General features: G+C 37.4%; 1 protein-coding gene across 1 annotated transcript in view; it reads left to right on the top strand.

Moving 5' to 3' along the window:
* Window positions 1-27,887, top strand: part of COG5 (component of oligomeric golgi complex 5) — a 186,695-nt gene that overhangs the window by 129,207 nt on the left and 29,601 nt on the right. Inside the window, exons 11-14 of the mRNA XM_083851215.1 lie at window positions 5,495-5,576; window positions 7,871-8,075; window positions 9,130-9,291; window positions 11,153-11,252. Coding sequence (XP_083707341.1) covers window positions 5,495-5,576; window positions 7,871-8,075; window positions 9,130-9,291; window positions 11,153-11,252 — 549 coding nt within the window. The remainder of the gene's footprint in view (window positions 1-5,494; window positions 5,577-7,870; window positions 8,076-9,129; window positions 9,292-11,152; window positions 11,253-27,887) is intronic.

The raw sequence follows: 27,887 nt of genomic DNA, 5'->3' as shown, positions 1-27,887 counted from the left end.
CTGCTGAGAAAATTCATTGCCATTTGTGGTCTAGCCTGATGGACATATTTTGTCGGATTTATGTGTGTAATTTCCATAAGCAAGTAATTCCTATGTGAACAGTGTGTGTGACTGAATACATAATTTTTAAACGGTGTGAAAAATGGAAAAATTGTACTGGATGGGTCAGAGTGGAATCTGATGTATTTTTCTATTTCACTCTATACAGATGCAAGTGGATTTCCTAGGAATAACATTTTCAAAAGTAGCTCGTGTTTACAGTTCATATATTTTTCAAAAGCATCTTTATTTCCCTGGTTCTGGCCAGCTGTGCAGTAGGTCAGAATGGCAGAGGGTCGCTCTAATTGATGTTAATGGGCAGTCCAGTTTATTTCTGACAAGAAAGAATTGACAAGAGGAAGACAAGACCTAAACTGCCTTGCGCTATGCACAAACTTGCATAGAGGCTACTAAATTGAGTGTCTCCTCAGCCGCTTCACTTCTGGAGAACATAGTGGTCACTGGGCACAGCAAGAGCAGTGACAATTTTTTTGATTCCCAGCATGAGTTGGTAGATTATTAGTTTATGTAAGTGCAGTTTAGATATAGGAGCGTTTTCACAGTAGATTTCTATCAAAAAAATAGCCAGTTCTGTGGCTGATCTTAACTTCCCAACCCTTTTGCAATGGTGCAAACTCTGATTTCTGTGCAGATTCTTGCTACTGAGAGATTGAAATAAAGGATCTGGTTTGGGGGAAAAATCCTGTTTTGCCATTGTAGTTCTACAGTTGGTTGAAATTAATGTTCATAGATTTCATTCAGTTGTGTTCTGTAAAGGGCAAATATGTATCTGCCAACCTGAATCTTGCCTGTCTTGAGTATTAGATACCATCAATCACAGTTAAGGCTCTTTTTGTTGAAGAAGGAACGTATTGCATGAAAAGAGGATACAGGATTGTATTTTATGCTAAGGTGTAATAACTTCCTTCAGAAAGACTTCAAATTATTTATTTTTTGGGGTATACTATGCAATGTACACCTGAAACAGTTTTGCCCCAGGTAACTGTAATGTTGGACTTTCTGGCTAGACCTCAACTTCCAAAGGTTTGTGTGTTTTCTGCATTATTAAACATATCCGCTGTTGGGGGTGGAATGTGAGAGAATGGTGACCTTTTTCCAGTGTTATTGGTTATGGAATAGGAAGCTGATGGAAGATGATTGCCACAGAGCTGAAAAGATAATCGGATGCAGTTCATTACTCATCTTGTCAGCTGCTCCTGCTACAAGGGATTGTATCACAAGATGTTAATCTGCTTGTGACTAGATTTTAAAGCAAGCATTTTTATTGGGAGTGTGTGTGTCTGTAACTTCTTTCAGTTTCATATAGTTTTCAGAAGCAAGAGAAATGGAAAATTCCCAGTTTAAAGTCTCAGAACGTTACTTGATAAAAATATTAGCACATCATTTTGGGTTCTGCTACAAAAATATGATGATACGTTGCAAAAAGCTGTTTAATTGCAGAAGCAGTTCTTTTTAAGGTAGTGATGAGGTAGTGTGTTTACTGAGTAGTGGAAGTTAGTCTGCTAGGCGCCAAGTATAGATACAAGACAAAGCTGAATCAAAAAGTATCCTTTCTACATAATAGATGACTCATTTAAGTGTATCCAATGCTCCCATACGTTGTCTACCAGTGAGGACATTTGGTATAAGTATAGTATAGTGGAGGACCAGGACCCTTGCTTACATACTACAAAAGCAAAGATGACAAGAATGCAATTTCAGCTAGATTACAGCTTCTGAAAGTGAAAAGTCCAGAAGAGCTGTTCCTTTCTGATTCTGTTGGGACATTGCTCACAGTGCTGTATGAAGCAGAGGGGAAGGCTTACAAACTTACCATTACGATGAGTCAATAGATCTGCTGTGTACATTCCAGGCAAGCAGCGCTGCCCTTTACTCTTCCACCTTCATCCTGCCAATCTTTCTAACTCCTTGAAGTTGTCCAGTACAAGGAGAGGGAAATTTCTTCAATTTTTCTGCTAAGCTGGAGAAAAACACTCCTTTTGATACTCTCTTTTTTTTTTTTGTGTGTGTGTGTGTCCCCTTTTCTAATATTGATTATTAACAAATGGGATTGCACATTATATTTTTAATAGTTAAATTATAATTTCCATTGTGATCTACAGCACAGAAGTAATCTCTGTTAGAGTAGTTTCTTTAAGAAATAAGCAGCAAGGTACCTAAAAGTATTTAAGAAAATAATATATTCAGGTGATGTGTAAGCAAAGAAATTACAGGTTTAAACAAAATAAATAAATGGTTTCTGGATGCTCATGGTTGCATATGGCACTCTTTACTCCAGCAGGAATATCTAATGCCTTGCTGTGTTCCAATTTCGGTAACTACAGTCCACCCACTTAAATACCCCCTGGTGTTTGCGTAGGCAACAGTGTTTTCTAGTTCCTGCCACAAACTCTTACGTGGTCTTTTGTGTACTACATTTCACCACCAGCTGTATTTCACCTCTAGCGTGACTGCATCTCAACACTGGACAAAGTGAAACATCCTACCTCACATTATAGAAGCAACCAGCAGTAACTCCCTAGATAATGTTTTCAATTGTTCCAAAACTGTGACATTAATCATTTTTTTCCCTAAACATTTTTGACTGAGTAGTCAATCAGTATAAAATGTTTGAATTTTCCATGCACTTTTCCCCTCTGTTTCTCCTCCTGCAAATTACAGTTGGATAGCCAAGCCGTAAGGGCCTAGATCATTATGAAATTCTGAGTAAATGAACGCCATTTGCTCGGGTCAGAAGAAACACGCTAATGGGCAGAGGTTTAATTGGTACAGCTGTGGCTGCTATGCAAATGTTTACATGAGTACATAGGTATATATGTCTGAGTTTATACATATGTATGTGTGGCTATGTACGAATGTTATATATTTTCACAAAAAAAAAACCAGAAATGTCAGGTTTATGTTGCTGTTATTTGTCACAGTGCTGAATCACAATTAAGATAGAAATGTGGAGGGACTGCAACCAAGTTTGTGTTCAAAACCATTTAATCATTGTATTTTCTGCTGAGACTATGACAGAGGTGTAGATGGTGATTACAGTAATGAAAGAAAGTTGTTTGAAGGTGCTCTATAAGTCTTTTTCTGCATCCATTAGATTATTTTGAAATTGAATTGAGTTACTATGCTGAAAAGGCAAACAATGTTCCAGGTTGGGATAGAGAATATGAAAGCTAATTACTTTACTTTATAGTTTATGTGAAAGGCCATTTGTTTTATAGTAATTTTCATATTTCAAATGTGAAACTGTGAAATGAAGAGCTGAGTGGTTTCACATTTATGCTATCGTAATAAATTTACCCCCAAAAAGACTTTTTATGCAGTATACCTCCTGAATCACTGTCTAATATTATAATTTTATTTTCCCCATATATGAAAATCAACTACAATTTTACAGAAAATACAAGCATAGCTATAAAATGGGTTTACTTTGGTTTCTAAATCCATAGGTGTCCTCAAGCAGTCACAAATGAGATCCCATCATTCCTGTTGATTTTAGTTTTCTGTGTTAATTCTCATACATTTTACAGGTATGACTTCCTTTCCCCCTGGTTACCCAACAGGATAAAAGATGTTCTCTCTTAGTTCTGACCCACAGATTTTATTGTTCTTTGGATATCTTTAGAGATAAGGGGTAGGGTTGGATGAATTCTGTGTCTAATCTCAGAATTTGTGAAAGCATTCTGATTTATAATCTGATTTAAAAAAAAAATAAGTGTACCTTTAACTGATTTGCAGGCTTTATATCAATTCTTTAAGATAATAGTTTTTGAACTGAAAACTTGAGCTTGAACTTGCAATTTTTCAATGACCAGATCTTCAGATTCAATGCAGCGGTTCCCTGTTAGTGCAGGGCATTTTAAACACCCTTATTGCTTTCTGTGTTAGTGCCTATGCAAGTGAATAGAGTGCTTTCTTTATAACGTTGTTGTTTTAAGTAATTCATTTTGGACTAGCTAGACTTTTGTATTTGAAAGAGCTTGTATTATTAAGAAAAACTAGTTGTTTAGTTTAGTTTTATTGTTTTTCTATTTTTCTCATAGTGAAGTCATTGGCAGCACCAAAAGGAAAGCTGAGAAAATGCATTGACAGTGCATCCTCTTTGACAGTGATTTCAGTGTTGAGTCCTTTGCTTAAACTCATCTTTATCTGTGAATATTGTGCTTTGGTTTAAAAACCGTGGTGTTTCAGATTGAGTTGGGATAGAATCATAGAATCATTTAGGTTGGAAAAGACCTCTAAGATCATCAAGTCCAACCATAATAGAAACAGCCAAGTGCCAACCTAAAATCCGTGTAATTGCTGACAGCCGTAAGGATTGCTGGGTGTTTTGCTTTTCATTGCTGGGTGTTTTACTGAAAACGTTTTGCTGATAATCCTTAGTATCCTTAGCATCCTTAGTGATTTGGTCAAGTTGTTTTATTTATACAGTAGGGTCAATATGTTGCTTATATATACCATGTAATCAAGAAAAACATTCTGAGCTTTCCCCTCCCAGGAGGTGCTCAAGGCCAGGCTGGATGGGGCTTTGGGCAACCTCATTTAGTGGGAGGTGTCCCTGCCCATGGCAGGGGGTTGGGACTGGGTGGTCTTCAACGACCCTTCCAACCCAAACCATTCTGTGATTCTCTGACTCTAAAACCCTGGATGGCCTCCCAAGTGTCTTAACAGGTGGGTAGGATAGGTTACCCACCATCAGGTCTTGCAGATTTTTCTACCTCAAGCATACAGACAGGAAGAGAGCAAAAGAGAGGAAGCAAGATCATGCTTTAATGCTTGGTTTGAGCTTTGAGTGCAAGATGTTGAGAGGAGTAACTAAACAGCCTGCTGTTTCATGCATGTCTTTTCTGCAAGAGTACACTACCTTGTTTCCACTTCTGGCGGCAAGCCTTGACACAAGGTGGTGAGGAGTCAACTGTGAGGTTCACCGTATTTCCTTGTTTTGTATGGGTTTTGAACTGGAAATTCTTTTGCAGTTCTGTGTCAAACAGAGCAGCATGGACTGCTTCTGGTCCCTGATCAGCATCTATAAGCGTGTCGTACTGCCAGTGACAATAATTGCTGTGATTTAGCCAACATGAGAACTCCCACTGAATGAGAAGGTCATTGCGATATGAAGAGATTTTCTAACACGGTTCCCAAAGTATACTATTTCTTTCTACACTCATACCTCACTCCGAAAAATCTATGCATTTCCTGTGGCAGTGTTTCACTCAGATCTGAGGGAAAAGATGCCGTTTGAGAGATGACTGAAGCTTTTATTTTTGTTTTCTCAAGTATTTTCTCTAGCTTTAAACTCGGGGAAAACTTCTCAGACTTCATTAGTTTTCATTCTCAATGGTGGTAGAAGAGCCGTGATGGAAACATTTGCAATGTTTAAGATTATTTGAAAAGGATTTGCTTTGAAACTTTCTTTTCTTTTCTCCCTTGCTATCAGGATGGCCAGTCTGATATTTTGTACAAATTCTGGACTGCAGTAACTCAGACTCTCTCCTCTCAGTTTCAGTCAGCAACAGACTGTAAGTATTTGGTATAAATGATTTGTGTTTTGCAGATATTTTGAGTCTCTCATTTCCATAAACTATTTGTTCATTATCTCCTCTACTAAAACTATATCAGTGGTTCATTCAGTGCTTGATCTGTGAATTTAAATAGTTATGGTTTTATAATCAAACCGGGTGGTCTTCCTAAACTGAGATCAAGTTTTCAGGAAAAAAAAAAGTTTTCTGTTTAATTAATTAGTAGTAATCAATAAAAAAAAAAAAAAACTATGTTTTTGCAACTGTATGTGTAAGCAAAAACATTTGGAATGGTACATTATTTTCTCCAAAGCGGATGGGTTGGCCAAAATCATAAATAGTAATTTGATTTTAAAAAGCAGTTCATACACACCTCCGTTGTTGAACGTTCATCAGTATTAGTCTGTTTTTAGCCACTTTTTGATACTTTATAAACAGGAGCTGAGTTTTGTTAAAATTCTGTCGTCTAGATAAATGGTTAGTGTTCTGATTATACGCAATATTCAGCACAAGTGTAGTAAATAACTAGCAGATGCAACCAGGCAGTATTAAATAAAAATCATGTTATAAAACTGTTGTCATATTAATGCAGCATGCAGTTGGATCATAAAACCAGATGAGCTTGGTGCTTTCACAAATACATCTTTCATGTTTGTATACAGAGTATAAAGTTAATCTTTTGCATGTACAAAAGACATAAGGTTTGCATTTATCTTTGTGATCTCAGCTATTGCACTGGCCCTTCAAAATTTCGTCTTGCCCTGCTATAAGGCAGCAGTATAATTTTGAGGAAGTAGCTGTTTGATTCATTTTCAGTGGTTGCTAGGTAACTAGATGATCCCAAAAGAAAATATATTCATCTTGTGTTAAAACATATTAATTTTACTGTTTGCCTTAGGCATACTTTAACAGCAGTATATACATACCAGGGATCTCATGTTCACACAGAACATGTGCTAACTGTTTTCAGCACAGCGTTTTAAGACTGTAAAATTGTGACATCAGTTAATGGGATCAATCAACATCTCAGAAGTAAGGTAACTCTTACATTTTGTCAGCAGTACTTTGACAGCTATTCAGAAATATTTTATTACTTGTGATTTTTAATGATTTTTCATATCAACGTTTGGAGAGAGCATTTGGATTTTTAAACTGAGTGCTGTTTTTAGTTTGCCACATCTGATTTTTGGGGAAACTACTCACAGCAAGTAGACTTTTTTTTTTTAATGGCACATCTGTATAAAAATGTTCCTTTTTAACATGTAAATTCTAAGTGATTGAATTCACTGATATGAGTCATCGACCTTGAGATCTTATAGATTAGAGGAAGATCAATATCAGAAAAATAGAATAAAAATATGAATTCATGCCAGTTTACAGGGCATGCTAATAGATCAATATCTGCTTCTGTGAGGCTGGGACAGCTTTATAAATATCATTTTATGACCTAAAATAACTCTGTGTATGATAATAAATGTGAATCCTCCAGTATTCGAAATAAGAATATACTTGAGTTGAAAAGATGGGTGAAATGGGGCAGAGGTCCAGAACCTGGAAAACTTATGAATGAATGGAACAGTGTTAATCTCCTAATGTAATGGGGAAATCCATAAAGTATGAGTGATGTTAGATCAAGATTACCATCAGTCTCGAAAACAGTTGAATGTTTGTTTCATTTCCTGTTACTTTCAGCAAGCCTTTCAAGGCTGAAGATAACGTTGATTTTTCTGCTGGCTTTGTCATGTCTTTATTTGACAAGCTTAGGAATTATATTTTAGGTACCTTATTTTAAGAGGTGTGTGTAAAAGCATGTGCTTCCGTCATCAGATTTTGTAGAGCTGGGCTCATAGGCATTGTCTTTGTCTCTTCTGAGTATCTCGAAAGTTGCACGGCAGCGTATTTCTTCTGCTGCCAAGCTATTGTTAGAAAAGCTTTGTTTAGTGAGTTCTAATCACACTTAAATGAATAATAATACTAATAATTAAGTTTGTTACCAACCATTTCATGACCATAATTAGTATATTTAATACACAAAATAAGTTTTCCGTGTCCAGTCTTTGAACTATGGAGTTTTGTTACTGGAGATTTAGACACATATTGTTGTCAACTGCATTTAACGTGATAGCTCATACCACTCTGAAATTAATTATAAATATTACATTAGTAGTATTAGAGAGAATGACATTACATATCATTTGTTGACTTAAATGCAGGGATACAGGTTATTCATATAAATCAAATAAATTAGTTTGAACTTGGTAATGTGCATTACTAATTACTGCTTTATTTTGCAGCCTCTATGTTTTTGAAACAAGCTTTTGAAGGAGAATACCCTAAATTACTGAGGCTTTATAATGACTTGTGGAAGCGACTGCAACAATACAGTCAGAATATCCAGAGGAATTTTAACACAAGCGGAAGTACTGATCTCTTTGCTGAACTGCAACAAATGGAAGAAGATACACAGGACATATTCATGCAAAAAAAACAAGATTATGAGTATGTATTATGAACTCTAATGCAGTACAATGTAAAGCTTGGCATCTTGCAAGAAAACAGTATTTTTAAAAGCTTGGTGTTAATCAACTTGTCATAGCAGGAACATTTTAAAGGCTTTTTTTGGCCTCTTGTGTTTATTGTTTTGATACTATTTTAGAGCTGTGGGTTTTTCATTAGATTACATAATTAACAGTGTTGGATTGTCTTGTATTTCACAAAGTGCTTAGTAATATTACTTTGAAACCAGTTTTTTTTTTTGTTTCTTTAGCAAAAGAAAAATTGGGATTATCAAAATTCAGTTTTATATATATTGCTATTGCTATAAGCTACTAACAGTAGCTTTATTTTAATGATACCACAATCATTGGAGTGTGACATATGTTCTGTTTGTTATGACTCACTATCTATATGTTTATATATCATTAGGAAAACATGACGTGAGTGGTAGAGACCAGAAAGATCAAACTGAAACAGGCTTATCAAGTCTATTAGGATTTCTAGACAAAGGAAAAAGTTCATCAAACTTTTCTGACAATGAGAGAAAATATTTGAGAAAACTACTACTTAATCACTTTCACCAATATAAATACTAAGGACTGGAACTTGGTAATTTTAAGATGGGTCTTTCTATCTGAAGCTTTTTATAAACATGCATATACCAGGAGAGATTTGTTGTATTTTTTTTTAAGTATACCATTGATCACAAATATCTTCTAATGAAACACTGGAATACAAAAATGTCTTTGATTGCAATAGTTATTCTGTTGATGTTTTTACAACTGTTTGTCTTGAGAACATCTTGAATTAGGGATTCCACATGGGTCTTACTGAAAGGGCTAGGAACTCTACTGAACTACACAGAATAGCTGCCTGACCAGTTACATGATTCATGTGAAAAGCAAGCTATTCAGTATTCAAATCTTTTCAAGTATATGTATTTAGAGAGTAGAAAAAAGAAACATGTTGGATACTGCAAAGTTTATATGGTCTGGAAAGATTTGATGCTACTGTGTATTTGAATTTAGAATGTCATAATTTTGTCTTATAACCACAGCCCAGAAAAGGCCTTGAAAGATTCACTGCAACAATATGAAGCTGCTTATTTGTCAAAATCCTTATCTCGACTCTTTGATCCCATCAATCTTGTCTTCCCTCCTGGAGGTCGGAATCCTCCTTCTTCCGATGAGCTTGACAGCATCATTAAAACTATAGCCAGGTATGCACATATAATACATTGCAAAATGTAATCTTCAACGTGTTTTTTCTTGTATATCACGATTTCAGAAATAAGATTTTGTTAGCAGTAAAAGGTTGGTTACTCTTTAATTTTAAAACTTAATAGTGTAAAAATTAAGTCAGTGTTTATCTTCTGTATTTTGTTGTTCTGGAACAACTGTAATATTCACTCAAGTTTTACTGTTCAAGATTACAAAATACGAGGAAGAGAAATTTTAAACCTATTGTCAATGTCTGGTATCTTAATTATTCTGACTGTGTCAACAGTAAAATGATACTTGCTTGGCTGCAAATGATAATCCCTGAGGTAAATAATCTCTTAGAATGAAACAGCAAGATACTAGCTGAACACAATTATGCCATGTGGAATTTATAAAATGAGATGCTTGAATTACCGATGTATATTTGCATTCATAAAGTTTTGGTAAGGACTAGTCTGTTTAGTACAGCCTGAAAATGATGGGCAGTATTCATACTGTGAATGTGGGTGAGTATATTTGGGTAATATTAAATGCTGACACTGTACTTGTGGCTGGGAGTCACAAATGCCCAGAAGATGCCTATCTGTCGGGCTACTGATGTTGTTTTCCTTCTTGCAGAGGAGAAGGGAAAACAACATTCAGCTCTGGAACACACAGCATAAGAAAGATGTAGGCCTGTTAGAGCGAGTCCAGAGGACATCACCTCTCCTATGAAGAAGGGCTGAGGAAGTTTGGGCTATTTAGTCTAGAGAAGAGAAGGCTCTGGGGAGACCTTATTGTGGCCTTCCAATACTTAAAAGGGGCCTACAGAAAGATGGGAAGGGACTCTAACAGGACAAATGACAGGACAAAGGGTAATGGTTTTAAACTAAAAAAGGGTAGGTTTAGATTAGGTATAAGGAAGGAATTCTTCACTCAGAGGGTGGTGAGGCCCTGGCACAGGCTGCCCAGAGAAGCTGTGGCTGCCCCATCCCTGGAGGTGTTCAAGGCCAGGCTGGATGGGGCTTTGGGCAGCCTGGTCTGGTGGGAGGTGTCCCTGCCCGTGGCAGGGGGTTGGAACTGAGTGGTCTTTAAGATCTCTTCCAACCCAGATTATTCTATGAGTCTATGACATGAAAATTAGTAAGCTTCAGCTGAGTTTTACGAAGTGACCTCTAGCTAATGATGTTTGGGGCCCTGCAGAACTCTCAAAGAAGGATATCCCTCATTTCTCTCCAGTTCTTGGGAGAGACTAATCTCATCACTAGCAGCACTGTGATCCCTTGGGATGGTCCTTGTGCTTGTCTGTATTCTCAGAAGAGCATTCATGAATGCAGCCCCAGCTGAAGGAGATCCGTGGAGTTCCATGTATGAGCAATACTGCAAGTGATTTAGAAGTATTTTCCTTCTTCCGTTTGTTCCCTGTCATTCCTTTGGGGCCTTTGTTACTGCATAGTATTGCCTAAAACACAGCTTATTAGTTGTGTCAAGCTCAGGCATCCCCTGGGTATTTCTCCACAGCTCGTGTAATTCCAGAGTTGAATGACTATGTATTCACCTGTAATGTTTGAAGGCTGCTGCCAAAGCTTGAATGTAGTTAATTGCAGTCAATATTTTTGAATGGCTTACTAATAGCGATTTCATACTGAAGTGTCATTCCTAAACTTTGCTCATTTTTACCAGAATAGGAACACTCTGAACATAAAATTCCCAAATGACTTGTTAAATTGTAAACTGAATTACAGTGCTTAGAAAGACTTGGTTATATGTTACTCTCTCTAAATTGACATGCCACATAACTAAGTATTAATAGTTAATTTCTTATCAATCAAATGCAGCGCTGCTAAGTTGTTAATTAAAATTTGTAATCTTTGCTTCCAGTGAGCTAAATGTGGCTGCTGTTGATCCAGACCTCAGTTTAGCTGTTTCAAAAAACGTGGCAAAGACCATTCAGCTCTATGGTGTAAAATCTGAACAGCTTGTAAGTAATTTTAAATTTCTAAAAAATTCTGCCTTTCTATGTAAAATGTTCACTTTTTTGTAGATTTACAACAGAACAGTAATGCAACCTAGAGAGACAAAACCTTTGAATTAGCTTTCCACTTGGAAATCTTTTCAGTTAAATTCTGCCTTCACATAAACACAGTCTATTGATAGCAATACAATTTGTGTGTATAACTCGAAATTGCCATATTAATTAAAAAAAAAAAAAAGTCTAGTTGTCTTTAAGTAAAATCAAGACAGTTCAATGCAGTTTAATATTTACTACCATTGGATAGTCCATTGGTTACATGATATATTGTCTTTATGGTATTAGAATCTGGACTATTGAAATATATTTTTTGCACTACTTACAACAGAATTTAGGCATTTTTTCTGTATATTTATCATTTGCCATATATTTACCTGACCTTTGATTTGTTTGCACTTCTCAAATGCTTCCAGTCATTCACCATGCACTGTTATTTAATGTTAAATTGAACAGAGGAAGGGGGAGGGATTCCCAAGATGCCAATGGGTAGTACAATGAATGTCATCATATGAAAAAATATTTTTTAATATCAACAATTTTCTAGTGAAGTCTGTTGCTAAAATATTAATACTTTTATTATGAAAAGATGAAAGTTGCTTTTGTGCAATATGGAGACCCTCAAGAAATTACTAATGACTTGTATTTGTGAACAATATTTTCTCTTAAACAATGTTAATTCTGAGAACAAACTCAGACTCCGGTTACATTCCTTTACTATATGGCTCATTTAAAGACAGAGGTACTCACTAACAATTTTTTTTTCAACAGTTGGCTACAAAACATTGCAGTAGTTAAGTTAGTATGGATTCTGTTTAACTTTTAGACACCTGCTGTCACTGAATAGCTTTAAAATGTGAAACTCAATAGCAAATTCTTTGTTTAGCATGTCTGTTGGATGAATTGTGTTGGAAGATATCAAACCATGGTGTCATAATTTTGGAGTGAAGTTTGCTCAGGTTGGCAGGAGTCATCATGAGAGAGGAAAAAAAAAAAAAGAAAAAGAATCTTGCATCTGTATTTATCTTGAAGTGTAGAGTCAAATAGTGACATATGTATCAGCTGTAACTGTGAAAGTACCAGGGTCTATTGTGCTCAGCACCCCGTTAGAGTTTGAATCTGGCCAATGGCTTGTTCAAGAGCATATATAATTTTGTGATCAGCCAGCTGGCAAGTTCTTAAGAAGCCCTGAGAAAAATGATATGTAGAAATAATCTGATGAATATATAATTTGTGGCCTTGTGTTAGTTGACGAACTAAAATAACGTAAAACTAAAAGAATGTAAGAGTTAAGAGGGAATCTAAACCCTTGAACTTCTATTCAAGCTAGTGAAAATGAAACTTTGAAAAATTAAGAGACAGGATTGGTCAAACTGGCAGAGTGAACATCAGTGTACTTCAAGAATATACCTGCAAATTGTAAAAACAATACAAATTGTTTATTGTACAGCAATTTTAAAATTTATTTTAATTTTATTTTTTACATTGTTTTATTTCCTTACTGATACACATGTTAAAAAAATAAATCTGGAAGGGCTCAACACAATTGTCAAGGCATGGGTATATAGTGTCATCTTTGAAGTGTTAAAATGCCTTGCCTAGCCTCCAGCAGCCTCTCCAGAAGAGCATGGCTATCTCACATGTCTTGTGTCATGCTTGCCAGCCCTGTGCATGTGGTTTAAGATATCCTAATGTTTTTTTTGGCTGATGTTGGGTTTTTATTTTTTCAATTCCTTCTAGATGAAATGACGATTTCACAAAAAAAAAAAAAGGAATTACATTTTACTAAGATTTTCTCACTGCTTCTCTAGTTAGCTTTAGATAGGAAAAATAACAAGAAAAATGTTTTCCAAGATTCAAGATGTTAACTTTGAGAAAAAAACAGCATATAGCAGTCTGTACATATAGAATTAAAGCAAAAACAAGTAAGAAAAAATGGCCTTTTCCAGTGAATCCCAAATGTTTGTTCCTATTACTCGTGACTTTGTACACTGCTGGCTTTTGGTTTTCCTATATACCTATGCCAGTAACTAGCAGTTGCTGTGCCTCAAACCTATTCTTGTATTAACCAGTTCAAATGATTTCAAAGAAGGTATAAATAACCACTTGTGAGCAGTAGGTAGGTTTATTCTTCTGCTGGGTGAATCTTTAGTTTAGCTAATCCCTTGTTGATGCTCGATGTGGTTGGTATATGCCACGAGGTGTTCAGAATTATTGTCCTAGTTTCACTCAGTGTAATTGCAGATGTTCTTACTATGCAGAGTTTGAAGGAATAATTATACATTGCATTAATTAAAAATATATTTCTGTTAAATTAAGACTACTACCTTTTTACCTCACCACCTATCCTGTTTTTTATTAGGTGATGCTGAGGAAGAGTACTTGGTATTACTACTTTGTCTCTTCTTATTCACATTTTCCTAAATCACACAGCCCAGGCATCCTTACAATGATTACAGACACCATGAGATTTCCATTTAGTCACCAATTCTATGTCCTTGTCATTCCAGATCAGAAAAGAGATTAAAAAATCTGATCTGTTATTTTGGATAAGAGTAATTTTTTTTCCTGCATTTGCGCATTGTAATACCCTCCTTACTTTTTAATGTAACTACTGCTTACTGAGCTAGATTTTGTTCATTGGCCGCTTTTTATAAAAAGTGAGGGGTCACAAATTAAAACAACAACAAAACCACTAATTTTTCTCTATATTTAAGAGTTTCCAAAGGGGTTCATCAGTTCTCATTTACAAGTACCTTAAGTTACCCATCTATCCATCTTGATTGACATATGTAACACATGGTCATATTTAACTGGCCACATAAGGGAAATTAGCTGTTTCATTAAGTGCTGACGATAAGTACAAGGGAGGGGACAGATTCATGAGAAACTTATAATTGCTTTTCCTGAAAACAGAGAAAAAGTTGATTTTTTTTTTTTTTGAGAATCCATACTGCTTAACAAAAGACAAGATCTTACAAATCTGCCTCTTAGATTTTGACCAATTTATATAATTGATAGTTGAGAAGAGACAGAAAAGAGAGCTTCTATCTCACCAACATCTTCATTAGATGCCTTTGACATGGCAGCAGTAATTGCATGGCAGGATCCTCAAGGGCAGTGGTCTCCAAGTTTTTGGTCAGGCCAGTAAAAATTCCATGCACTTTTATTATATGTATATTTATATATTTATAAGTTATATACAATGTACTATTGAAATTCTTATATTTTGTTCCTACACTCCAGTGACTCATTTGCATAACACTTGTGGTGCATGCACCCCACTTGAAGACCACTTACTCTAGGGTGATACTCTGCAGAAATGTTCTGTAATCAAGAAGTGAACAGATTTTGGCTGTCTGTTTTTGGAAAATATACCTGATTGATTTCAGAAATCTTTAATATATATATATATATATATATTTTAATGAAAACAATAGTCACCTGTTGATTGGAAGTGAGACATCTCCCCAATTCATTACCTGTAATTTTGTCATTTACTGAGCTGAATTTTGAATGTATTTAAAGTGTTGTAGTTCTGCTCATAATTAGAAACCTCTTTGTTGCAATTTTACAGTCACTGTGTTGTGGTTTGACTGTTGGTAGGGTATTTCTCTGATACTTAGGACTTGATGTTTTGCAGAGAGAAGTCATGAAACATTGAGAGCTAAAAGCTCTGAAAGTTTACAAAATTGGTGCTTTTGCCAACAAGCAGAAAAATAAATTGTAAGACCCGTTGTCCTTACAGAGATGGAAGAGCCCTCTTTGGTCATCTAGTCTGTTCCCTTCCCAGCTCAGGACTACTCCAAACAATATTTATTGTTGCCTTTTTTTTTGTTGCATTCTTTCTGCCTTTTGAGCGATGATTTCAATTATCTCATATATTGGGAGTGGAAATGTAAGTACTGTATGTTCTTTTGTGCTATTTCTGTTCAGCTTTGCGTGTGGGTGGACTGAAATACACTAATACACCCACCAAGTGCACATAGATGAAACGTGTTGTGCTGTGAACATGACAATGCAGTTGTTTAGAGGAGATGCGATTCTCCTCCTTTTTGAACCTGCAGACCTCTTGCTAGTTTCTTTCCTCGAGTTGCAGTCTCCTGTCAGACTGTCTTTATTAATCATAACCCACAGCGCTCCCTCCGGTCATGCTGTCCGTGTTGTGGAGGTTGTCATGTTGCCTCCCACCATAAGGCCTGACCATCGAAGACTAGTGGCCTGGTATCTTTTGACCAATAAACAAGCAAAGAGTAATTGGCAGAGATAGGATTGTAAAAGTCAGGTTGCCCACTTGCTTTTCGGAGCAGGTGGGGGTGGTTATGCTAGCAACTTATGGAGGATCAAACTGTCTTAAAAATCACTTTTACATTTGGATATGTAACGGTGTTGCTTCATGTCTGCTAACAGTACAGGCAAAGCAAGAACCTACACGATCATATTACGCCAGGCAGATTTATCCTAGGGTTAGGATAGATAAGGCTAAAATCAGTGGGAGCTGTGATTTCCTGTAATTGGAGAAGGTTCCTAAATATGGAATATTTGTATTTTATGGAGTAATACATTTCAGTAAAGTTTGTCTAAAAAAAGGGATCTTTCCAAGAGACAAGAGGCTGCAGGCAGATGACATAATGGAGATCTTTCCCACTGTCAGACTTGTAAGCAATCATAAAGAGGAAGCACTCAAAAGATGGAGAAAGAGAGTGGGTGTAATGAGGGAGGAAGGAAATAGAGAATTTGAATCATTTTTTTATTCTCTTAACTAAATGTGGTTGGACTTGTGTCGTATATCTTACAAAAGTTGATGAATGAGTCTGTGGGCAGTGCTCTGGGAGAGCTACTAATCTATCCTTTGCCCACAGCTATTGGTAGAGGCTTGGCTTCTCATCAGGATTTTACCCTGGGCAATGGGTGTGGGATTTTCTGATTATCAGATTTGTCTGGTGCAAATAAGCTACCTGAATACTTTTCAGCTGTATAGGAGAGAGAGCACAGTCCTTCCTGGCATTTTGAGGAATTCTTCCCCTGGCCTTCTTAAGAAAATACAAGATGACACTTGGTGCATTTTATGTATTTAAGGATAAAATGCTAGAGACCCAGGAATAGAAGTTAATCTTGGGATTAAAGATTAAGGGGAAGACATGAGTGCCTCAGAAAGTAGAGTCCCCACACCAAAGTTCAAAAAACATTGTCCCGTATTTCCAAAGGTTGATTCATGTATTAGGGACCTCTGGTGCTGAACATGCCAAAAGGAAAATGAGAGAGAACTTGACATTCTGATCCCAAAAGCAATGGACTACCGCACACTTGGAACACAAAGAAAACTGTAGGGATTTTTCTTTGGAGAACTAGATATCTAAATTCTGGCTTGTTTTGAGGGAAAAGTCATCATCAGCTGATATATGTGATAGAGTGGAGAGTGGGCAGGGTGTTTCTCACTATCTGGGATCTCGGTAGTATATGGAGATTCATTTACATTTACATAAGTAAATATCTGAGTTATGTAATGTTATATATGGTTTTAGAATGGGCACCAATGGCGGAGTACTGGAGCAATAATACAAGTAGTAATACAGTAGTCATTAGCCATGTACAAAAAGGTGCTTGGGAAGTAACAGGGAAACCTTGAATTAGATGTATATAATTTTCCAGTGCAATGGTGAAACTGGATTTCAGGTGTTGTAAAACAGCTCTGAATATTTACTTGGACTAATATTTAAATGTAAAGTAACTCTGACATAAAAATTATATGATTAAAACTAACACACGTTATTTCTAAACTTTGTTCTGAGGGTTTACATTGCAATTAATTGCTACTAAATAGTGTAACTGGAACTGTGTTAGTATAAAGTATATTATCCATGATAATATACAGTGATAATACAATGATAATACAATGACAATATATCCATGATAATATACTATGATGAGTTAACGTGTTTTTGATCACAGGTGTTTTTAGTGCCTTATTGTTTAAGGAAGTAAATACCAAAAAAAGCATGAAAACCAGAAAAATGTAACAATTTGTTGTCGTTTCAACCCCTCCTTCAGAGTCAAGTGCTGCTATATCCCAGTCACTCCCTGCTTGTCTCCAAGGCATCTGAATTTACTTTTGAAATGTATTTGAGTATGGATGTGTAAAGAAACACACATAACTGTCCTCAGAACAGTAAATGTGAGTAACTAAATGAGCTTGGTCTCATCTGTTTGAAGGCAAATTTGTATCATTGAGGCTTGTTCTGATTAGTGTTGGCCTCACTTCAAGGATCAGCAAAACATGTCTGTTTTTGCTGCAGAAAGGCTGTGTATTAAATCGCTCCACGCTGCCACTCTGATGTTTATGTTAAAATCTGCCTCTGTCACTTGAGAATCCAAGGTCAGCAAAGGCTTCTGACCGACACTCCGAACTTAATTTGCTCTCCTAGCTGTGAACTTTCCAGTCCATGACATGGGACGGAACGGTGACATCTATACTGGTGGGGGAAACGTGCCCGGGAACATTCCTGGGCACTGAGGCCATCTGGCCTGGAGCAGCCTGCCGCGGTGCTGGTGAGGGTTCTGCTTTTCCACAACACGGTGGCTGCCTGCCAGGGCCCTTCTGGGGATAATTTCTGCAGTGTTGCCTCGCTGCAGCCGTGGCTGGAGATCATTTGGGAGAGCAGTCATTTGCCCAGGCCAAAATCTTGCTAAGGAGTGTCCCAGCGGCTTAGCAGTGGGGATAATCATGTGCCAGAGTCCGGGAGCCTTTCCTGGTACTGTTTAATTTATTGCTGTGGATGTAGCCAAGATGTGAATGAGACCGAAAGAGAGCGACATGCAAAATCTGTTCAAGAGGAAGCTTAAAATGCTGACAGATTGAAGTAATTTTTCCTTGCATCTGGAATTCATGCTTTCTTACTTCTGATGTAAATAAACCTCTGAGGCAAAAGTTGGGAGATGCTGATTTATTCTATAGTAACATTTCTGGTCTTAAGATTTTCTTAGAGTGCCAGAACTTCAAAAGATATTCTTTCCTAAACATGTTTTTCTGCCTGTAATGCTTGTCAGCCGTCCTTGACTGATTTCAAATAGCGTTTGCTTTCTCCACTAGATTTCGAGCCCTTGAAAAGAGCACAGTTGTCTGTGGTGGTGTGGCTAGATGGCAACTCCACATATTGTTGCCTGGGTGCTAGAAAACTCTTGTATGTTAGGACTTTCCGGTGTTCAGGGGTTCAACACTTTCTTCTAGCAGCCGAATCTTTCTTTGAGCCAGCTCAGATGACGCCTTTTTGTATGGCAGTGCAACCAACCCCTTCTGTAATTTAATATTCTATTTTTAGTGAATGCAATGGATGGATATATAGGCTGAGGAGCATCTATCTGTCTGTCATGTTCAGATATTTTTAGAGCACTGATCTTTGTAATGCTGATCAGAACCAAATGCATTACATAAGATCAGCATCAATATATATATAATGGAAAGTCAGCTCTGCTGCAGTTGTTCTTATTTTTAGTATTACCCACAAAACTTGTGTGGCTCAGTGCATTATCCCATCATTGTGTTCTATCTCTACTCTGTAGGGATCATTTTAAAGATGAATTTCTCTTATCACAGGTCTCCTTCCTGAGGCTTCAGATAAGATTGACAGCCAGTGATACTCTTTATGAAGATTTTAATAAATGCCCACTTTCCTTTAAGACTGAAACTGAGCCAAACAATTTATCCCTCATCATCCTTCAGTCTAGTTTATGTTTGAACTTGTAATTTGCAGGTGCAAGATTCCAAATTCTTCTTTACTAGTATCTTCAGCTACTATGGTGTTCTTTAATACTGCTTCAGCAGCTTAATCTCTTACTGTTACCTGTAATGATCTTTTCAATTTTCCACTTTTAGTGGATATTCAGCCCTAGTATCTCTGGTCCACTAGCTAGCCATTTAGAGTGGGTTGGAATAGATTATTTTGGAGTTTTTTACAGAGGCAGATTGTGAGAAAACAGACTGTATTCTTCTTACGCCGCTCTAGAAAATTTATTTTTGTCTGTCAGATTTACTGCAAAAAAAGCTGATCCTTTCTTTGGAGTGTATTTAAAAACTGGTTTGTAATTACTGAGGTTTAAAATAGATGACAACTTTCTGCACATCACTCCCATCATCATAATTATTTGTGATTTTGTGGCATATTAATCTTGATTTTTTTTTTTGTGATTTCTTTCTTTATGGGTTTGTGGTGCATCTGATATATGATAGTCAATAGAAAATAGGCTGCAGTTTGTCTTTGTTGATGTAGTTTTGAGACTTAATTCTGTCATGCTACAGCTTCACAGATCTTCTAGAATCTCTTCCTGAGATTGCAATGAAGTGTGCTTTGCTCTTTGTTTAATTTTTTTACTGTTTAAAAACAATCTCTAAATAATTAATGCTTCTCCTTGGTTTGTAAACCTTGTTGCAAAAAAGAGAATGAAAAAAGAAAATGCTAGAAGGCCAGGTGGAGTGGAGAAACAGCAATTAATTCAGCTTTAACGTTGAGCTGAGAAAGAGACAGCATCTTTACAAGGAATTTTCATAATGTCATTTGTCGAAGAAAAAGTGTCTGTCATGTTTGATCAGGGGAATGAAGATTTAAATAAGCTGTTTTCAGCGGGTTATTTAGATTGTAAGCAATATGAATGGCTTATTTTGTCCAGAATCTAAAAGGCTAAGTGTGTTATAAGGATCCAGAGACTATATTGGAACATCTTGGCGCAATCATTGAAATTGTTGAGAAATGTAGAAATGCAAGAAGATGTGATTTAGAAGTTAAAATACTGCAAAGATAAACTAGCTGGATAAGAAGGATTGGTTCTTAGTCCTCTCTCAGTATTCATGGTGATAGGATTTTTTTCTGAACCTTTCTATCTATACTCAGTGTTTGACTAGGAAAAGGAAGAAAGGGGCTAGACTAAAAAAAAATCTCCATTGTCTGCCTGGTAGAAAGTAAAAATATCTGTAACACGTCGCAAGAAAGAAAGATGTTGATGTAGGAGGGCTATAATTCTGGTTCCTTCTTGGGGAAATGGAAAAAAAATAAGGCCTCATTTATGGAGGAATGTGTTTGTTGGGCACGCTTTACTGACACACATTCCTGAGGAAAAATGTACTGCACACTAACCCCCCCCCCCCCAAAAAAAAAAAAGATTGTTTTGCTCATTTAATTTATACAAGGCCACTGAATTAAATATGCTATACTAACAAGAAAACTTAGAGCTGATGTGAGCTGCATCTCTGTTAGGTTGTTTACCGACATAACGGTGTGGTTTGGGGCATCTTTTTTTTTCCCCACTCATTCTCTTATCCAATATAGCTAAAGTTAACTAGCTGAATAATTCAATGAAGAGGGGAAGAGAAGGGAGGAGAGGGAGAGAGAATACGTTTCCTGGGATCAGATTCTTACAGTGAAGGGAAGATACTATTCATACACTACAGTTTTGGCACCACCTTTAAACTCTATCAGATTTATGAGACCTGTGATGGCTTTGAAGTGAAAAGTAAGATGAGTTCTCATTGTAATGGCATAAGGTAAATTTCTGATTGTCATTTTTATTATGTGGTCTTACAAGAATTAATCCCTGTCTTGTACTAGGTGGTGTTATATTGAATTGTGAGCTTTCATTTGAGGATGAATCACTATTCAGAACATATTCCAACAATGAGATTTGTCTGACAGCTCCAGGGAAATGTATCCTGTCCTCCTGCCTAAATGTCGAATATTGTGAACTTTGGAAGGAGGCATGAAATGTAATGAGCTCACAAGTAGTCATGAACAGTAGTGAAATGACACTTTGAGAAAGGTTTTCTGTAAATAACAGGTCAGTTGTAATGGTGTAAGTAATGTGAAATATTAAATTTTCCCCACTTCTTTCTGAAACATGTGTATTAATTGTAATACACTAGTACCTTGAAGACATGGTGTTACTGCCATTGAAAAACTTGGATCTGTGCTATCTAAGTGAGAGAACACAAAAATATGAATTCAGTATTTGGCACATTAAAGGAATTCATTAATAGGTATTTAAATAGAATATGTGGGAGGCTATTATATACTGAAATAATTTAAGAAAAGATTACTATTTCATGGTACAGGAATAAAACCTAAAGATGGCAGTGTGTCTAATTTGAAAATAATTATGGGTCAGATAAGGACCTCTTTTTTTTTTTAATGGAAAGATCACAAGAGTTTTGTAAGAACAGTCATTAGGAAGCTACTTATAACATCCAGAAAATACCTAGAAATTCTCTATCTAGCTGTTAAGTCACTTAAAAAAAGAAAAAACACAAGCATTTAAACTTTTAAAAATTGAATTAAAAATCTAGAGGAGAGCATTAAAAAATAACTTCATGAAACATTTTCTTCATTCTCATGTTGTCTTTTACTGTTTAGATCGTGACTCACATAACAAATGTGTGATTTTTTTTTTAAGAGATACTGGCTAACCTCCAGAAAAAAAAAACATCCAAGCATAAAAGGCTGGCTTTGAGAATACTATGCACTTCAATTTATCTTGCTGGGAAGGTGGTTAGAAGACTTCTTTGAATCTAGCATGTAATTTTGCTAACAGGTAGAAGAAGAGCAAGACTGCACAGTCCTTACACTATTTTGTTAGTGTACTCTAAATTATCTCATACCAAATTAAATCTTATGATTCAGAACTAGATTTAGGTAAATGTATATTGGTATTGTGTAGTCTTTGGAATTTCGTAATTTTGGAGCAACTTTAGTTGGAGTTTGACAATATAAAGCTCCTTCGTAAATTTCCACAGTGTAGAGGTGTTAGAATCTCAGTTAATGCATGGACTGGATACCAAAAAATTTAGATGGTAATTAAATAAGTAGATACTTTTTTTTTTTTTTTTAAATATGCAGGTGAACCCTCTCATGTTGGACCTGCTCATTTTGTGTCTCTTGTAGATGGGAGTCTGCTTTTTGCCTCTGGAGGTGCATTTGGTTGGGACCAACAGTTATTGGGATGACATATAAAATGTGATTAATCATTCAGTCATTATTCTGGCAAGCATAAAAAATTTAGTAAACTGTTACGCTCAGAAGTATCAGGATCAACACACATTGTCCCTGAAATCCTTCGAAGACTTGGATTAGTCAGTTTGATAAACCCGAGTCTGAAAAAATACAGAGAGCATAATTTTCAAGAGTTGACAAACGATTGCCAGTGCTTTGGGTTTCAGATTCTCTGAGATTCCTCGAACAAACTGGTTTTAGGTGAATGACTGCCAGCTGCTTTTGGAGAGTGGAGTTGTTTAAAGCATCTCATTCTTTAAAGACCATGAACCATTACTCACTTTTGATTATTTTGCCCAGTGCTTTTTGTCTCTCATGATTCAAAGACATAGAGATAAATCCTGTCTTTTCTGTTACAGAAAGGCCATTTGCCATTTTCCTTCCATTTCTTCCACTTTTGAGAATATTAAAGTAGAAAAAAAATAACCCTCAGGGAACAGTTTGATGATTACCGTTGTTCTAGCATGAATAGCGTGAGCATGATGTTGGGTCTTTTTTCTTTGGTCAAGGACTTAACTGTCCCTCCCATGTTAGTTTCAAATTTTTCTTCCCCAAAGAATTACTGTGGTTTTATAAGATTTTGAATTCTTTCACAAGAAGAACTCCTTTTCTATATTCCTTGCATATAAAATTTCCATATTTCTGAAAAAGGCAAGAAAATAAAAAAGAAAAAGAAATGCTGGAAGCTATAAGAATGTCCTGAGGGTGCAATAGAAATGTTTTTATGTACATTTTAAATTATTGCCTGAACTCACAGCTTATTCCTTTCTTAATGCCGTGAAATATATCATCTTCTTTGAAAAATTAGAAGTCATTTCAAGAACAAATTATTATTTATGATTTATTCTTAAATTCTAATTTATTATTTTTAAAGCAGGACATTTATTTTAATTTATCCTTGTCTATGAAGGACGTCATTGACCCCTGACACATTCATTTAAATCTTACACTTTAAACCTCTATATTATGCCTTTTTTTTTTTTTTCCAAATTGTCCTCCAGGTAACTAATATACTAGCTTGCATAGCTAGTGGAGTTCAGATTGTTGTGTGTTTTGCTGTTAAGTGGCGTCATATTTTTACAAAAAATAGCAAACTGATTCTGGTAAACTTTTGTGTTCCTTGGGTGGAAAGAGATTGTAAAGGGCTCCTTCTGCCATATGGAAAATATTAAACTAAATAGTAAACCATCCCAGTTATTTGTAGCTTATGGGAGAAATCCCAGAGCCAAGCCCTATTGACTCAGAAACTCTGCAAATGGATTCTGTTTTATAATAAGTTGTTATGCTCAGGCAGGAGGCCAAGCACCAGATGGATTGATTGTTTTCTGCCAGAGGTATGGCCACATCAGCTGCCTCTATTAGGAATGTATTTATTCTTGAAAATGTCAGCTTGACAATTGGAGTTCAATTTGTGCTATCAAAACACATTAGTCTCGTGATCCTAGAGTTAGATCAAATGCTTTGTTGAGAGGCACTGCTTTAGTCTTATTTTGATTTAAGATCTTCTCGGTACTCCTAAATTACGATGTTGTTTCCTGCTCTTTAAAGAGTGGGTTTGCTGAGGCTGTTTTAGAACAGAGAAATGAAATAAATGGAGTTCTCTAAAACTGTCATGAAAGATGTACACAAGATCTTAGTTTCTAAGTGTGAAACTGAGCTTCTTCACAAAATGTGTAATCTGTGAAAGGAATGGTAGCAAAACAGCTAGCAAATCAGTGTTGCTTCCGAGCTGCCACCTGTTGCAAGAGGGGAAGTTAATCACTTTGAATCAAAGTTAAACAGATTATGGGAGAAGATGTAGCAACAGTCTGAACATTCTTACCAAAAAAAAAAAAAAGACAACCAGCATTTTTTATAGCCCAGGAGAGAATCAATTAGTTATTTTTTTGTCTTAATCTAATTCTTAATCTAAATTGCTTCCTGGTAAAAACAGCCATTTAACCCAAAGAAAAATTATCACAACATGTCTCAACATGAGAGAAAAAATACATGCTGCCAAATTAAATATCTCATTTTAGGGATTATGCATAGAAAAGAGTAAAATCTAGACAACTTGATCTGGCTATTTCCAAAGCATATTTCCAAGATGGGTCTACAGAAATGGTGCAGATACAATCAGAGAGTGAGAATTCATCACATGTGGCTTCAGGCAGCATATTCACATCTTTGTTCCTGCTTTGCAGTTAGTGGAGGGAAGTAAGTGTGCATTTACAGGGTGCATTTACTCCCCCTTAACTAGGGTCTGTACAATAGATTAATTACTCAGTAGATGTGCTTATTTCTCTACTTTTGGTTTCCTGTGTTTGGTCACATGAATCACTCGTGACATTTTCTGCATCATGCACCATAATGACCAGACACGAGGCACCTGCAGTCTGGAGGCAGGGTGACCATGTTAGTATGGGAAGGATACAAACTAAACGAAACTATTTTACATGACTTCTGAATTAGGTCAGAGCACAGTTCTCAGTCATGTGAGGCCGAAGCAAGTCAGATGGCCTTCAGTTGGCTTGTTCCTCTTTGTGACACATTTTTTGTGCAGCAGGTTCTACAAGTGTCATTTTTGGTTCAATAAGCTACTTAATAAATTCCATCTAATTCATTTCTTATATTGCTCCCTGTTTCAATAATATGTTCAAATCAAAGCATTATTTGTATTAGATACAATTTCTGTATTTCTCCTGTAATACTTAGTTATTCTTCAATACTTCATAAGGGTGAAATGAGTTGGGCAGTGTTTTAAATTTGGATGGTTACATCAGTCTGAAGCCCAGCAGTTTCATGAAATTTATTTCAGGGCACTTGGCTCCATTGGAACTTGTATCAATATTTTACCAGGTGTGAAGGCCCCTGAAAACAAAGCTTCCAACTGATGACAGCAGTAGGTGCCCACTGAGCTGGTAGATAGGGAAGGAGCAGGGCTTTGGGGCAGGGAAAACTACACAGGCTGCTTGATCACCTGTCAGGTCACTGGGTTTAGGTAACTGCTCCTCATCTAGAATGGGTTATTTTCCACATTGCACTTTTTCTCCAGGGGAAGACTCTTCCCTCAAACAAGTTGTTGTGATTTCACCACACACACACACACACAAAAAGTATTCAGATACAGTATTAGCATATATACCCATGTTGCCAGACATTTTCAAAGCAGAGCTATGTACAACTTAGATGATACTGATACTGCTGTCTTAAGGGTTTGGTGGTGAACTTAGTTCAAATTACTTCTAGTTCTGTGTTTCAGTTTCCCACATTTCACTTCCAAGTCTCCTAAAATGGGGTTGAACATCTCAGTCTGCTAGCAAGAAAACAGGAGGGAAGATTTACTTGTTATAACTTAGTTGCCTTTAATGCAGACATTTATAGACATTGAAAACAAGTCTAAATTCCATTAGTACTCAATGGAGAGGAGGAGCCTGGTGTATTTTGGACTTCTACATTAGGATGAAATGAATCATGCCCTATAGAGGCATATTTTATACCATTGGTTTCAAAGGGGTCTATAGATCACCATTTTCGGTGTAGATGTATAAAATTACCTGAGAAGACTCTTCATTCATACCTGAAGATAGAGTTGAAAACTTTTAATTGTGCTATTAGCTTAGGATATAAAAGCATAAATTGTCCTTCAGTCTTGGTAGAGTTCTCTATTCTTGGCAAAATCAGGAGGGGGACCAGTAAAACTGCTGTCTTGGGCTTCCGGAGGGCAGACTTTGAGCTGTTCAGGACGCCAGTTGGCGGAGTCCCTTGGGAGGCAGTCCTGAAGGGCAGTGGAGTCCAGGAAGGCTGGGCACTCTTCAAGAAGGAAATCTTAAAGGCTCAGGAGTGGTCTGTCCCCACGTGCCCAAAGACGAGCTGGCATGGAAGAAGACCAGCCTGGCTGAACAGAGAGTTGTGGCTAGAGCTTAGGAAAAAAAAGAGGGTTTATGATCTTTGGAAAAGAGGGCGGGCCACTCAGGAGGATTATAAGGATGTTGCGAGGCTGTGCAGGGACAAAATTAGAAAGGCCAAAGCTCATCTGGAGCTCAATCTGGCTACTGCTGTTAAAGATAACAGAAAGCGTTTTTATAAATACATTAACACGAAAAGGAGGACTAAGGGAATCTCCATCCTTTACTGGATGCAGGGGGAAACTTAGTGACAAGAGATGAGGAAAAGGCTGAGGTGCTTAGTGCCTTCTTTGCCTCAGTCTTTAGTGGCAAGACCAGTTTTTCTCTAGATCCCCAGTACCCTGAGCTGGTGGAAGGGGATGGGGAGCAGGATGTGGCCCTCACAATCCACGAGGAAATGGTTGGCGACCTGCTACAGCACTTGGATGTACACAAGTCGATGGGGCCTGATGGGATCCACCCGAGGGTACTGAGAGAACTGGCGGAGGAGCTGGCCGAGCCGCTTTCCATCATTTATCGGTAGTCCTGGCCATCAGAGGAGGTCCCAGTCGACTGGCGGCTAGCAAATGTGACGCCCATCTACAAGAAGGGCCGGAGGGTAGACCCAGAAAACTGTAGGCTTGTTAGTTTGACCTCAGTGCCAGGGAAGCTCATGGAGCAGGTTATCTTGAGTGTCATCACGCGGCACTTACAGGGCAACCAGGCGATCAGGCCCAGTCAGCATGTGTTTATGAAAGGCAGGTCCTGCTTGACAAACCTGATCTCCTTCTATGACAAAGTGACACGCTTAGTGGATGAGGGAAAGGCTGTGGATGTGGTCTACCTTGATTTCAGTAAGGTTTTTGACACCGTTTCCCACAACATTTTCCTCAAGAAACTGGCTGCTCATGGCATGGACTGGCGTACGCTTTGTTGGGTTAAAAACTGGCTGGATAGCCGGGCCCAAAGAGTTGTGGTGAATGAAGTCAAATCCAGTTGGAGGCCGGTCACTAGTGGAGTCCCCCAGGGCTCAGTACTGGGGCCAGTCCTCTTTAATATCTTTATCGATGATCTGGATGAGGGGATCGAGTGCACCCTCAGTAAGTTTGCAGATGACACCAAGTTAGGTGCGTGTGTCGATCTGCTGAAGGGTAGGAAGGCTCTGCAGGAGGATCTGGATAGGCTGGAGCGATGGGCTGAGGCCAACTGTATGAGGTTCAACAAGGCCAGGTGCTGGGTCCTCTACCTGGGGCACAACAACCCCAAGCAGAGCTACAGGCTGGGAGATGAGTGGTTGGAAAGCTGCCTGGCAGAGAAGGACCTGGGAGTATTGGTTGATAGTCGGCTGAATATGAGCCAGCAGTGTGCTCAGGTGGCCAAGAAGGCCAACAGCATCCTGGCTTGCATAAGAAGCAGTGTGGCCAGCAGGTCTAGGGAAGTGATTGTGCCCCTGTACTTGGCTCTGGTGAGGCCGCAGCTTGAGTACTGTGTTCAGTTTTGGGCCCCTCGCTACAAGAAGGACATGGAGGTGCTCGAGCGAGTCCAGAGAAGGGCGACCAAGCTGGTGAGGGGTCTGGAGAACAAGTCTTACGAGGAGCGGCTGAGGGAGCTGGGGTTGTTCAGCCTGGAGAAGAGGAGACTCAGGGGCGACCTTATCGCTCTCTACAGGTACCTTAAAGGAGGCTGTA

The sequence above is a fragment of the Anser anser genome (assembly GCF_964211835.1).
Source record: "Anser anser genome assembly, chromosome: 1".
NCBI lineage: Eukaryota > Metazoa > Chordata > Aves > Anseriformes > Anatidae > Anser > Anser anser.
The sequence above is the reverse complement of the archived record's forward strand: the minus strand, read 5'-3'. Positions and strand labels throughout refer to the sequence as shown.